The sequence below is a fragment of the Carassius carassius genome, chromosome 34, assembly GCF_963082965.1.
Source record: "Carassius carassius chromosome 34, fCarCar2.1, whole genome shotgun sequence".
In the NCBI taxonomy this organism is placed as follows: domain Eukaryota; kingdom Metazoa; phylum Chordata; class Actinopteri; order Cypriniformes; family Cyprinidae; genus Carassius; species Carassius carassius.
The window spans coordinates 13,677,259-13,689,602 of NC_081788.1; the positions used below are offsets into that span (position 1 = coordinate 13,677,259).

The 12,344-nt window shown below is 36.2% G+C and overlaps 1 protein-coding gene across 1 annotated transcript in view; it reads left to right on the forward strand.

Annotated features, from left to right (window-relative positions):
* Positions 1-2,668: 2,668 nt before the first annotated feature.
* The window catches only part of LOC132114431 (LIM/homeobox protein LMX-1.2), a 60,541-nt gene continuing 50,865 nt past the window's right edge, over positions 2,669-12,344 (forward strand). The window contains exons 1-3 of the mRNA XM_059522547.1: positions 2,669-2,962; positions 3,200-3,324; positions 4,286-4,472. Of these exons, the coding sequence (XP_059378530.1) occupies positions 3,255-3,324; positions 4,286-4,472 (257 nt within the window). The 5' untranslated portion in view covers positions 2,669-2,962; positions 3,200-3,254. The remainder of the gene's footprint in view (positions 2,963-3,199; positions 3,325-4,285; positions 4,473-12,344) is intronic.

The window sequence follows — 12,344 nt, forward strand, 5'->3', positions numbered from 1 at the left end:
ATTGTTGTTACACTAAATAATAATAATACATTTTTACGATTTTAAACTACGCCCACAATTTATCATTCTTATCGAAATTTACAGTTCGTCCTTTGACTCACCTGCTGTCTTTAGATTGATTATTTGATCTGTAGTCTTTCTGATCATCATGCGGCATTGCTGCAATCTAATGGAGAAAGTAGCCTACTAAAAATACATCTTCAGTTGAGTTCGACAGAGAATAAACCGTTTAGGAGATCGTAATGACCGGATTTCTTAGTGCCAGCTGAAGACATTTATTTTTGAAGGTGATGGGCTGGTGGGGGTTACTCGATAATGAAGGGTCGTCATAGGTATCTCACTTGGCGACTGCTTGAAGTCTCCTAAATGGCTCGGAGGTAGTACGGAATCCTTAGAATGAGGCGGTAACAGGGGAGCGTGACGAATTAGGTATAACGCAAAGAGTTCAGCGCGTGCATTCCTCCCTCTCTGTGTAGCTATATTATGTTTGGAAAAGAGCGTGTTAACTCTCATGCTTGAGTAGGCTATGGCTTGAGTCGTTGAAGGCAAGTCGTTGGAATTAGTTATATAAAAAAATTGACGTTTGAATGGCCAAATCCTTTTATAGGCATATATTATGAAATATGCAATGAGCTAAATCAATAGGCCTATCGCACAATCATTTTCTTTTCTTATTTTAACGAATTCAAAACAGAGGCTTTTTACGCTTTGAGAGGGAATTTAATAATAATAATAATAATAATAATAGAGAGAGAGAACGAAAACTTGACATGAGTGTAGTTAATCTTAGCAACAACTGAGGACATATGCAATAAATAAAGACCTGAAGATGAAAGGCGCAACTATTTGTGGTTCTCAGCCCAAATATCCAGCACTGGGATACTAACAACTGCTCTCAGTGTAGGTAGTCTTTGTATATAATTGTTAGTCATCGTTAGCCTGTCTCAAACATTTATGAAGCAGTGGGCTGCCATTAATTGCAGGTGATTTATTGTTTTCCTTCATGATCAAAACGGTGAGCAAAAATAATATTTCCTTACAATACTGATATAAATTATGTTGTGCAAAATTGTATTTTTCATTTAAGCAGTTAAGCGATTGGTCGTTGTTTTTAATAATTACGAAATGTCTAATGGATGGATTTACTGGCAATTATTCTCTTGAATAAAATGGCAAGGTAACACTATAATAAAATTACAAAGAAGCTATACATTTTAATAATGTATAAAAGATTCGTCACTTATCTGTTGCATCATTTCATTTGTTCAGATGCGTCCTCTTTTTATTGGTTTATTGTTTTTTTTGATGAGAATAGATCTAACCAAAGCGGTCCCCCCAGAACGAAACCACAAAGCTCACTAAATAAAATCTGGGACATTTAACTCATTAACTCGGTTTTGATCTTTTCTGTGTAATCGGTATTATTACTCCATCTCTGTCATCCTATGACTGCACAAGGGTTTTTTTTTTTTTTTTTTTGCTTTTTTTTTTTCATCGGACTCTGTCAGCTGCTGTCTGTGGTTATCGGCCCTGATCTCCAGGTGCATCGTAGACGAGGGTCAGAAGGTTCGAGTCTGCATAATGGACACAAAAGCACAAAGCATGCGGACGGGCCAGGCGTGATGCTCCGCTACCTGATATCAAAGCCAGCAGCCTCTGCATGAGAGGAGAGGCCCTCGGAGCAGCCGGAATAAAACCAAAGCGTAACATGCGCTTCAAGGTTTTGAAGTAACACCATCTATTTACATCAACAACAATAACAGTAACATTTTACATTACAATAGGCATGTTACAAATTGGGCGTGATTGTGAATAATTACAAAAGAAACAACATCGCGTAATTGCATGCACTGCCACAGATTAATTACGAACGACATGTTTCCCGTGTATTCATCTTAATCGCACTATAAGAAGTAGCCTATTGGCTAAATCTTCTGCTACTACTACTACTGATAATAATAATACTAATAATAATAATAATAAAGATTAAAATTAACATTAATAATACATTTTTTTGTTTTGGTTGTTGCTTTGTTGACAGTTAAAATGCCTTTGACCTATGTCTCTCTCTCTCTCTCTCTCTCTCTCTCTCTCTCTCTCTCTCTCTCTCTCTCTCTCTCGTCGTGCGTCTAATTTTGTTAAATTGACGGAAGCAGTTGTTCATTAATACGCAAATCACGTATTGCCCAAAATGTTGTCAAATGTTCTGTGTCCATAAAAGCATTACTTGTTTAAAAAAATAATAATAAATAAACAAAAACAAAATAATTGGCCTTGAAATGCAACATTTTACATAGTCTGTCAAAATCTGTCATAGGCATCAAAATTCATACTTGAAGTGATCAAAACCATGAATATATAAATAAATGTATGAATAGGCTATGTAGACTTTCTGGTTCTTTCTTTCTTTTTTTCTTTCTTTTTTTCTTTCTTTTTTTCTTTCTTTTTTTCTTTCTTTCTTTAGGCCAAACCTTTGTCTGAATTAGACTGTGTTTTTAGACTCATTTGTTTCACCACAATTTTTGTAACATTGTTTACCATCCTTGTGCGCCTCTAGTTTGAGAGGCAATGCGATTTTGGAGGCGGAACACATTTAGTTCCACTCGGCAGAGTGCACGAACACTGGCGCACCAATAGCATCCCTATGTCAGTCAATAGTCTGCAAAGTGACGCGACCAAAATGGGAGGGTGCTTTCTCTCAAGCCTATCTCAGTTTTGAGCTTTCTCGAGCTACAGGGAGCCGAATGGCGCACTAATTTAAGAGTTAACATTTAGACATATCTTTTATGATTTTGTGGAATTTACTACTTATTTACTGAAAACTTTTTTGAGGAACGAGACGACTTGTGCACGGTGTAAGAAAGGGAGGATCTTCCCTTGCAGCTCGTGACAGCACAGCCGGGATACAAACTTTGCACTTTGTGCAGAAAACGTCTAGGTTGACTTGGCCACTAACTAACAGGTGACTTAGTGCGTGTTTTAAGTTTTATAATTATGTCTTGTTCTGCTTCTGTGCCGAGGCTTGATCGAGAGCAAATACTTATCTTGCAAGTACCAGTTGCAATGAAAAGTTTTCTTGAGCTGGCCATCTTAGAGGCAAAGCCGTGAGGTTGAGATTTCTGTAATGTTGTGTGCTATAGTTTTGGGATTTGAAGCATAGACAACTCTGACAAATGTGTTGTTGTGGATATTACAACAGGTCCTGAGTCACTAGGACGGCGCATCCTTGCTGGTAACAGTGGGAATATTTAAAGATGCTGGACGGTATAAAAATCGAAGACCATCCGCTGCGGTCGGGACAGGCGACACTTGGAGTTATGCTGGGTAAGTGATTCACTTTCTTCAGTATTGTAGCCTACCAGTGTGAACACGTTCTTGGAATACGAAAATATAATTTCTAGGAATTTTATGATGCTGTTTTTATCAAGATGTACGCGAGAATTAAAACTGAAACTGTGGCATTTAAACTATGCAGGTGGCTGGGATGCATCCTCCCGTGTCATGCATTTTACCGGCCGGCCGCATATCTGTCGAATAATCAGGGCTAATTCTCACGGAACTGACGTATAAAACATTTGCTGAAATTTTATGCGCAACGTAATGCATTTATTTTGATACTCCAGTGTTGTTGTTGGTTTTTGTTTTGTTGTTGTTGTTTTTTTTCAGAAACGGTTATTCTTATTTCTCCTTAACACACGTATGGCTGCTTCATTTTAACTAATAACTGTAACGTTTAAATACTAAAAAAAAAAAAAAAAAAAAAAAAAAATAGGCCTACCGCAAAAAAATACACACACACACACACACATTGAAACACACACAGTAGTAAAATAAAATAATAATAATAATAATAATAATGATAATAATAAAAAACACAAGCAAACAAGCAATAACAAAACACCAATTATTTTTATTATTATTTATAATGGCTGGAAATTTTTACTCCACGGTTTTATTTATTTATTTATTTATTTATTTATTTATTTTTTGTAGAGTAGGCCTATATCTAAATAAACAAAAAGTACAAATATTATTTAAGAATCAAATTTATGTAAACTTTTGTAGTTTTGGCTGATCCTTTCGGTCTACTTTATGTTCGTAAACTTACTTTATGTAAATATTCGTGTCATTTTTGGTTTATTTAGTACAGCATTACAACTTGATATAATAACCACTTGTTCAATAGCCCATTTATGTAACCTTATTTAAAATCATACTAATAACATTAATAATAAATAATTAGATGAAGTTTTAATGTTATTAAAATGATGCATTTGCTCTCCAGGGACGGAGTGCCATCACCAGGCGGTGTGTGAGGGGTGCCAGCGGCCGATATCCGACCGTTTTCTGATGCGCGTCAACGAGTCTTCATGGCATGAGGAGTGTTTGCAATGTGCCGTGTGTCAACAACCGCTCACCACCAGCTGCTACTTCCGGGAGAGGAAACTTTACTGCAAACACGACTATCAACAGTAAGGGCATGGATTATTTGAAAGAAATCATTGGTGTAACACGCACGCAGGTTCAGTGCTTCTTGACTTGTTTTCATTAATCTGTGATTAAGCGAAGAGAGTGTCACATTTTTCGTTTTTACGCAATAACACTCACGGTAGGCTATTTGTGGCGTTGGTGGTATATAGGCTATGATTTTGTTGAACTTGTCAACATCTTAAAAATCTGTTGTTTTTACAATTTAGAGGCCAAGTGCACTGTGGTATTGCCGAAGAATCGTCTTTATATTTATTAGGCTTTTATGTGTTATAGCGAAAATGAATTTAGTTCCTTAGTTCTAAACTGAGACGTCGGTCCTGGATTTAGTGAGTGATAGTTTGGCTTGAATTTTCATTTCAGTTTACGCTGCACTGGATCCTTTTGTTGTTGTTGTTGTTGGTGGTGGTGGTGGTGGTTTATTTTTTTTTTGAGCTATGATATTTTGCAACGCAAGGACCATCAAAATTAAGCGATTTAATTTAATTTAGTCTTTTCTTCGGACATTCGATCAGTCGAGGACAACATAATTATTTGTTCACCGTTCACCTGTCATATCCATTTAACGCAGATGGATGCGGGTTGATTCATCTTATTTTTTACGTTTATTTACATTATTCAGCCTACATGCCAATCATAAATGGTCAGAAATTATGTGATTTAAGTGAGACATTTAATAGTCTATATATAATTATGGTATGCCACATACACACATTTAAAGTCAAGAAATTAGCCTATATATATATATATATATATATATATATATATATATATATATATATATATAATTTCTTGACTTTATAAACGTTGTTGTTTTTTATTTCTTTTTAATAACGCACTATTGTTTTTTCTTCTTTTATCTTTTATTTATTTTAATTTATTTTTAATTAATACGTTTTTTTTTCTTCATTAGTTTATTTCGCTAATTTATTAGCTAGGCTATTATTATTATACCTATAATTATTATTGTTGTTGTTGTATTTTACAATCTTGGGCCGTTCGGTCGTAGAATGTTTTTAATTTAATCATACTTTAACTATAACATCATGATTGTTCAAACACTAAAAGTGAAGCATAGCCTATATACAAAATGCCTATTTTTTAACCGGCACGGTAAATAGCATTTAAAATGTTCTCGAATCGCACCTCTTATTCCTCGGTTATAAAATATTGTGTAGTCATGGTATGGGATAGCCTAGATTAGTCTGAATTCGCACAGTGGGTGAGTGCTGTGTTGATATTCACCCGGTCCTGAAGCTGGGAGTGGACCGCAGGGCGCCTTATGTTGCATGTCTTCTCCCCATGTATGTCACTACTTTTGTAAGCTTTTGTGTCAGGGGTTTTGAAATATCGCTCCCTCTCTCATGGTAAGTACTGGGAGGTCCCTATCCGACACCATGCAATAATTAAAGGGCCATATCTACCGCCAGACTTCAGTAGTCGCCAATTTTTTTCAGCTTCAGCTTTAATGTTAACAAAAAAATAGGCTACTTTCATATCTCTGGACTTATATTTCATACCCTGGAGACGGCAGCTAGCGCTGAGACAGGCCAAACATGTGAAAAACGTTTTCTTTGAGTGGCCTATGGTAGCCTATTATGCTATATTTAGATTGCATAGCCTATTTAAATGAATGTTTGTTAAGGCTGTTTTTGGAAAATATTTCTCAATCTTAACTATGTTTTTATAATGCATTTTGAATGTCAATCACGTGTTAGTTTCATGTAAATCAAATTTCCCTGGTCTGATCTTCTTTTGCTCTTATTCCCAAACCTGCCATTTGAGAAACAGCCGTTTCGTCTCAGCATGCACACCTCTGCTATGGGGCTCCTCTCACACGCGCGCTACACAGGCAGCTAGCAGTAATATTTGTTTATTTATTTCGCAATGACGGGCCACTTAGTAGATGTAATTTGCACCTTTTTGACTTTTATGACGTTCATTTAGGTTGTACTTGTCAACCCCGCGAAGCGCCCGTGGCACCAGGTTGAAGCCTTTGACCGTTTCTGGTGGAACTCCTCCTAATGACATACTAGCATCAATTGATTCATGCCCTATAATCATTAGAACCGTAAATCACGACATTGGGCAAACGTTCATATTCACACCTCTCTGTCAGCTATTTACAGCACGAGCTTACCGGCGGGAATTTATAGCTTGTTTTGGCGCGGAAATTTCAGCTCGCTGTAGCTCAAGAGTAGGCTAATTTGGAATAGCAGGCTCTCGTTATTAGAGGATTAGCTTTGGAATTACGATCTGCAATGTTCTTTAAATGGCTCTGCAGACCTTTGCGTTAGCGCCAATTAAAGACACAGGTTATGGAAATATAATTGTGTTTTTAAGCTATTAGTGAGAATTCTCTTTAATGTATGGCAAATGAATCTGAATTAATTGGAATTGCAACGCCATTACCATAGATGGAGCCTGCACTTTCTTTCTTTCTTTCTTTCTTTCTTTCTTTCTTTCTTTCTTTCTTTCTTTCTTTCTTTCTTTCTTTCTTTCTTTCTTTCTTTCTTTCTAAAGGTGGCAGAAAAAATATTAAATAATCAAAATAGACTATTATAAATGATCATTTACAAATATTTACGAAGTAGTTTGGACAAACACATTTTATTGTCTTAAAATTACATTTTGGAAGCTAGAAATACTATTTTATTTTCAGTAAATGGTATAATAGCTTTATATTAATATATTTTTAACATGTAAATGTATTTTATATATTTATATTATTATTATTATTATTATTATTATTATTATTTGTCTCTGTCAAATAAATAGATTTACTACAAAATAAATCAATGATTGTTGCTTCTAATGTTATGAAAATGAGAATAATGCACTTCCTCTAGCTTAGAAGTTGTTTTTGGCAAATATTTTTTTGTATGTGTGTGTGTGAGAGAGACATACTGTAATGTTTCTTACTGTTGTATTTAACTCATTGTGATTTGAATTATTCTCAGATAGACAGCAGGATTTCTGTACCATGAGTGGAGTAGATAATGAGGGATTCTGAGCACTCAGGGTTTGTGTATGCATAGATAGATATACATGCCTTAACTTCTGCCATTCAATTTTACAGTGTTGTTTAACAGAAGTATATATATTTGTGTATTATTCAAATGCTAAGTGTTTGAATGTTCTTGTCTGGCCTTAGTGTCAGTGAAACCTGGCTCAAGTCTGCTGTTAGTCTTGGTCCAGGGATAATTTGCTTGAAGTAGGAAGTTGTGGATGATCCCCTGGTGTGCTGATAGTTCTATTTTAGCACCGTGGGGGCGTCCTCCTGCGATATGTTGTTTTTTAATTAGCTCTGCTTTGTGAGCGGGATGCCGCATTCCCGCTGACATGAGTGGATTTTGGGCCTGGCAGTGTGTTTTCTACATGACTGGAGCCGTACACCCTCCCAAGACACCCTGACATTGTTTTGACCAAGAATGCCTTTACTGTCCAGTTACTGTTTCAATTAAAATAACCTTTAAATCAGCATGATGATTTATTAAAGATTTGTGATTTGTTATTTTTTTTTTATAATACTTGTTTTGCTATATTTGTATGCACATAAAAATGAAAACAGCTGTGTTTGGATGAATGTGTGAGAAGTAGACTCACGCGTTTAGAGAAGTGAGGCGGGTACTAATCCTGCAGCGTTCAGGGGTTTTTGCTTGCTGTGCTGCAGGCCCTCGTAGCACTCTGCTCTGGGATGAGGCCGAGCCTGAGCCAGCCTGTTCCTCTGCAAGGAAGTATTAGGTTTTTGTGTCAACATTAGCCCAGCCTCTCCTGGCAGCATTAAAATGATGCAATCATCTGTCATCTCAAGACTAGTGCCACACAGCCCCCACCACCAGACGTTTAACGCTTTGACCTAAAGGGATGTTATTCTGGTGTAGAGGGAAGCGTTAGATGTCTGGGTTTTGCTTTTAAATTCACTTGTGGAATAGAATATTTAGTTTTCTCTGTGTGTCTCTTCTCTTTTAGATGTGTGATTGTTGTTAATGTCCTTGACATGTAACTCCACATCTGTGATGGTATTTAACCATGGAAAATATGTATGCTATGACTATAAGTTGAATGTGCCAGCCAGAGCCAACTTTAAAGAATATTTATTTTGCTATTATAAACACAGTACATGCACAAGCTTATATAACTTGAGCTATACCGTAGAAAAAATGTCACAACCACTATTTATTATTTATAGCTATTATTTTTTTTACTCTTATTAAATGATTTTGAAAGTGTTTTTACCTAAAACTAATTATTAATCCATTTGATCCAATTATTAATTCACTTCATCCCAGGTATGGTTTATACTTGAACTTATATGTTCATATTTATATTTTTATATTTACATATACAGTCATTCGTAATAATTTGTTATATAACAATTACTAAGAATAATCTAAAAAAAAATTATGGGTTTTGGCGTCACCTCTTAAAACTTAATGCTAATTGAAATATTTGACAATAATGTATTACAATAAGATATTTATAATCTATATTTGTAAGCATTGGTTAATTATCTGTAATTAGATAATTTATGTTAAGTGTGTAATTTCTTCAACATTAAAACCTAAATTATTATCACCTAAATTATTTGCAGAATTAATGAAATGTACACGTCCCTTTTCATCCATTGGATGGGCAAACAGATAACCCCGCCCCTGAATGAAAGCTGTTTCTGTGTTGGACTGGTTGAGATGCTGAGCCACAGTGTTTATTTCAAGGGAATCAACTTACAATTTAGTTTACTTAGTTGCACACATAAACAGATATATCATCCACTATGGAAAAAAAAGATTCCTTCTGTTTTAGCATAATATTAAGAAGCCATAAGCACAATATCTCTCCATCATTCCTCTCTTATGTTGCTGTAGGCTCTTTTTTTGTCTCTGTTCCACACTGTTCTCAACATAGTGATGAAGTTCAGTGTCTCCACAGTGTTATTCCTACACAGGCTTTTCACAGATGCAAGAAAACACTGGCACTGGTATGGCAGGTGATGCCACGGGGCATCACACCCACATAACACATTCACAACCAATGCATGAAGACATTATGCAAGTGGATTTGTCTCAAAACAAGAATTTTGAGTTTAAACTAAGCAAAAAATTTAAATACAAAAACAACAGCAACATAATCCATTGATAGAATAAATATCGGTTTCTTTCAAAGTCTCCACATTCTCCAAATAATACTGGACTATTAAGATGTCTTGCGAGAGTGTTTCAACTGTCTTGTCATAGATAAGAAGATTTAAGCTTGGCTCACATCTTAGATGCAAGTTATGAGGATGATAATCGAATCTCATCTTGGACCTCTCAGACTCTTTCTCTCCCTCTCTTTCTTTTTCATATCCTAATGAGATTAGGCTCCCAATTGCCATAGTACTAGCCAATTTGAATGACAGGTCTGCTCCGCTATTCAAGGCTATCTTACTAAGCTCTTCGCCGCATTGTCCTGAATGGAGGGACTGACGGAAGCTGTGTGCCCTAATCCTCTTATTTGTGTCAGAGGGAGAAAAGAGGGAAGAATGAGGTGGAATGGGACAGTGATTTGGAATAGCACCACTGCCGCTTCCTCCCTCTGAAACCTCTCTCACAGCCAAGTGAGCATGAGAGGGATCTTATGAGGCTCAGGCTCACAGACAAACACAGTCACACATGCATTAGGCAGTTTGCTCCCTCCATTTAACCCTTGTTCTGAAACCATTTTCACAAAGTACGAAGCTCTTGATGATGGAATAAATCACTTTTTGAGTTACATTTTGTAATTTCAGCAGGTATTCATGCTCACCCTCATGTGGATTCAAGCCTGACTTTCTTTCTTCTTTGGAGCACAATAAGTATTTTGCAAATGTTCTTTGAAGAACTTTGCTTGGACACCAACATTCTTTGAAATATCTTCTTTTATGTTCCATAGAAGAAAGAAAGTCATGTTTGGAACAAAATGCGCTTGAATAAATTATGACTGAATTTTCCTTTTTAGGTGGACGATCTCTTTAAATGTCAAAATCTGCCTTACTTTATTAGAACATTTTAAGGGTCACTTGAAAGAATGACTTTTGCTGGTTCTTGCTGGATGCTTTGTGGTCTTTTGTGCCTGCGCAGTTCAGTTCCTTCACGTGGAATAAGCTTTCTCTGGGTCGGACCCTCCTGGAGCTAGAGGTATTCTGTCTTCAGCTGGAGCTCCCACAGTTCTTTATTTACTCATTCAACTAGTTGGAAGTCTGTTAGACTCCAGATCAGATGCTCTGAAACCAATCAAATTACCCTAACCAGCCATTTACCTTCCTCTTCATGACCACAGTTCTAAAGCTCCGCATTCTGCATTGTGATATTTCTTATTTTTCTTCATAAAGGGAAAGAGAAGAGCAGCCATTGGAACGTCCTTGAGTGTTGTCATACCACCAAGGTACTTGTTGTTGTTGGATGAGTTACTCTGGTCAGGAAATGAATTCTTACAATTTAGCACATCCTGACAGACTGCATTTGGGGTGGCTACAAAATTTTGTGTGGTTGTAACATTAAACAGTGTTGATGGAATCGTATAAGTTTGGATATTTCTGCTTTTAAATCCTTCAAAAATTGGCCCTGTTAACGCCCATTGTAAATGCCTTATTATAAGCTTCTGCTCAAAACTGTGAAATTATGTACCTCTTAATTATGTTCACATCTTAATGTGTGTGGGTATGTGTGTGTGTGTGTGTGTGTGCTTCATTGGTACATGAAAATTTAGTGGCTTTATCCTCTTGTGCATCAAAGCAGGAGTGTCATTGCTCATTGTGTGTATCCGGGATGAAATCCTGAATCCTGTGGTCTAAATATTCCTTATCTCCCTCCAAGGGTTGAGGGGAAGCTGAAGTAGGAGACAGGTTAAAGTAAACGAAAAAAAAAAAAAAGACAGTGTTCTGACCAGCAAGTCCTCCTGTTTCCCCACCCACGGTCCTGATCTTCTGTCGTAACGGTGAACACTGCTGATCGACCCATCGCTGACTGGACCAAGGAAAACAAACGTGATCAGGAGATGGTGGGAATCGTATTTCCGTACCTCCATGGGACTGTGAGCCCCCCACAAGCAGCTAAAATGATTTGTGTTGGAGGCCAAAAGACCCATGGCAGCTTCAATAAGTGGAGGGTGGAAATATTTGGACAACAGTCAATAGAAGGCACAGTGATGGAGAATGGAGTGGATTTAGGAGAGGCATGAAAAAAAAAGCAGCTAACTGGATTGCAGATGTTTAATTTGTTTTTTGTTTTTTCCTGTCAGACGTTTCAGAGGAGTTTAACACAAAGCCACAGCAGTGTAAACACATTTGGCTTTAATTTAATTGTCATAGAAATTAAAAGAATATTTAGACAAGTTAAGATTGATCAACAGCATTTGTGGCACAGTGTTGATTACTACAAAACCATTTGTCCCTTCTTTTCTTAAAATAAATAAATAAATAATACTGGTTTAATAAAATCTGGTTTAATAAGTCACACAATGGTGGACAAATGCATACATTTAAATCTAAAATCTAATTTTTTACAACCATAAAAAAGGAAGAATGAAAAATAACTTTACAGTTTACATAAAATACAAGTTTAAACAATAATTCATAGAAGTGCTTTTCTAAAATTAGAAGCTTCATATTTCTACTTTTAAATCATTTACAGTAAACATTTGCCACTTTAACTTCCATTGTCAATGCCTCATTGTAACCTTGATTGCTGCTTTTGTAAAAAAGCAAGTCAAGTCAAAAGTCTCAAAAGTTCTGTTTCAGTCATCATAATGTTGTCAACAGAACTTACACGGAATCCAGAATATTCTTTTAATAGAAACTGAACAGATCCTATTTTTTTTTTTTTTTGAGAAGATTT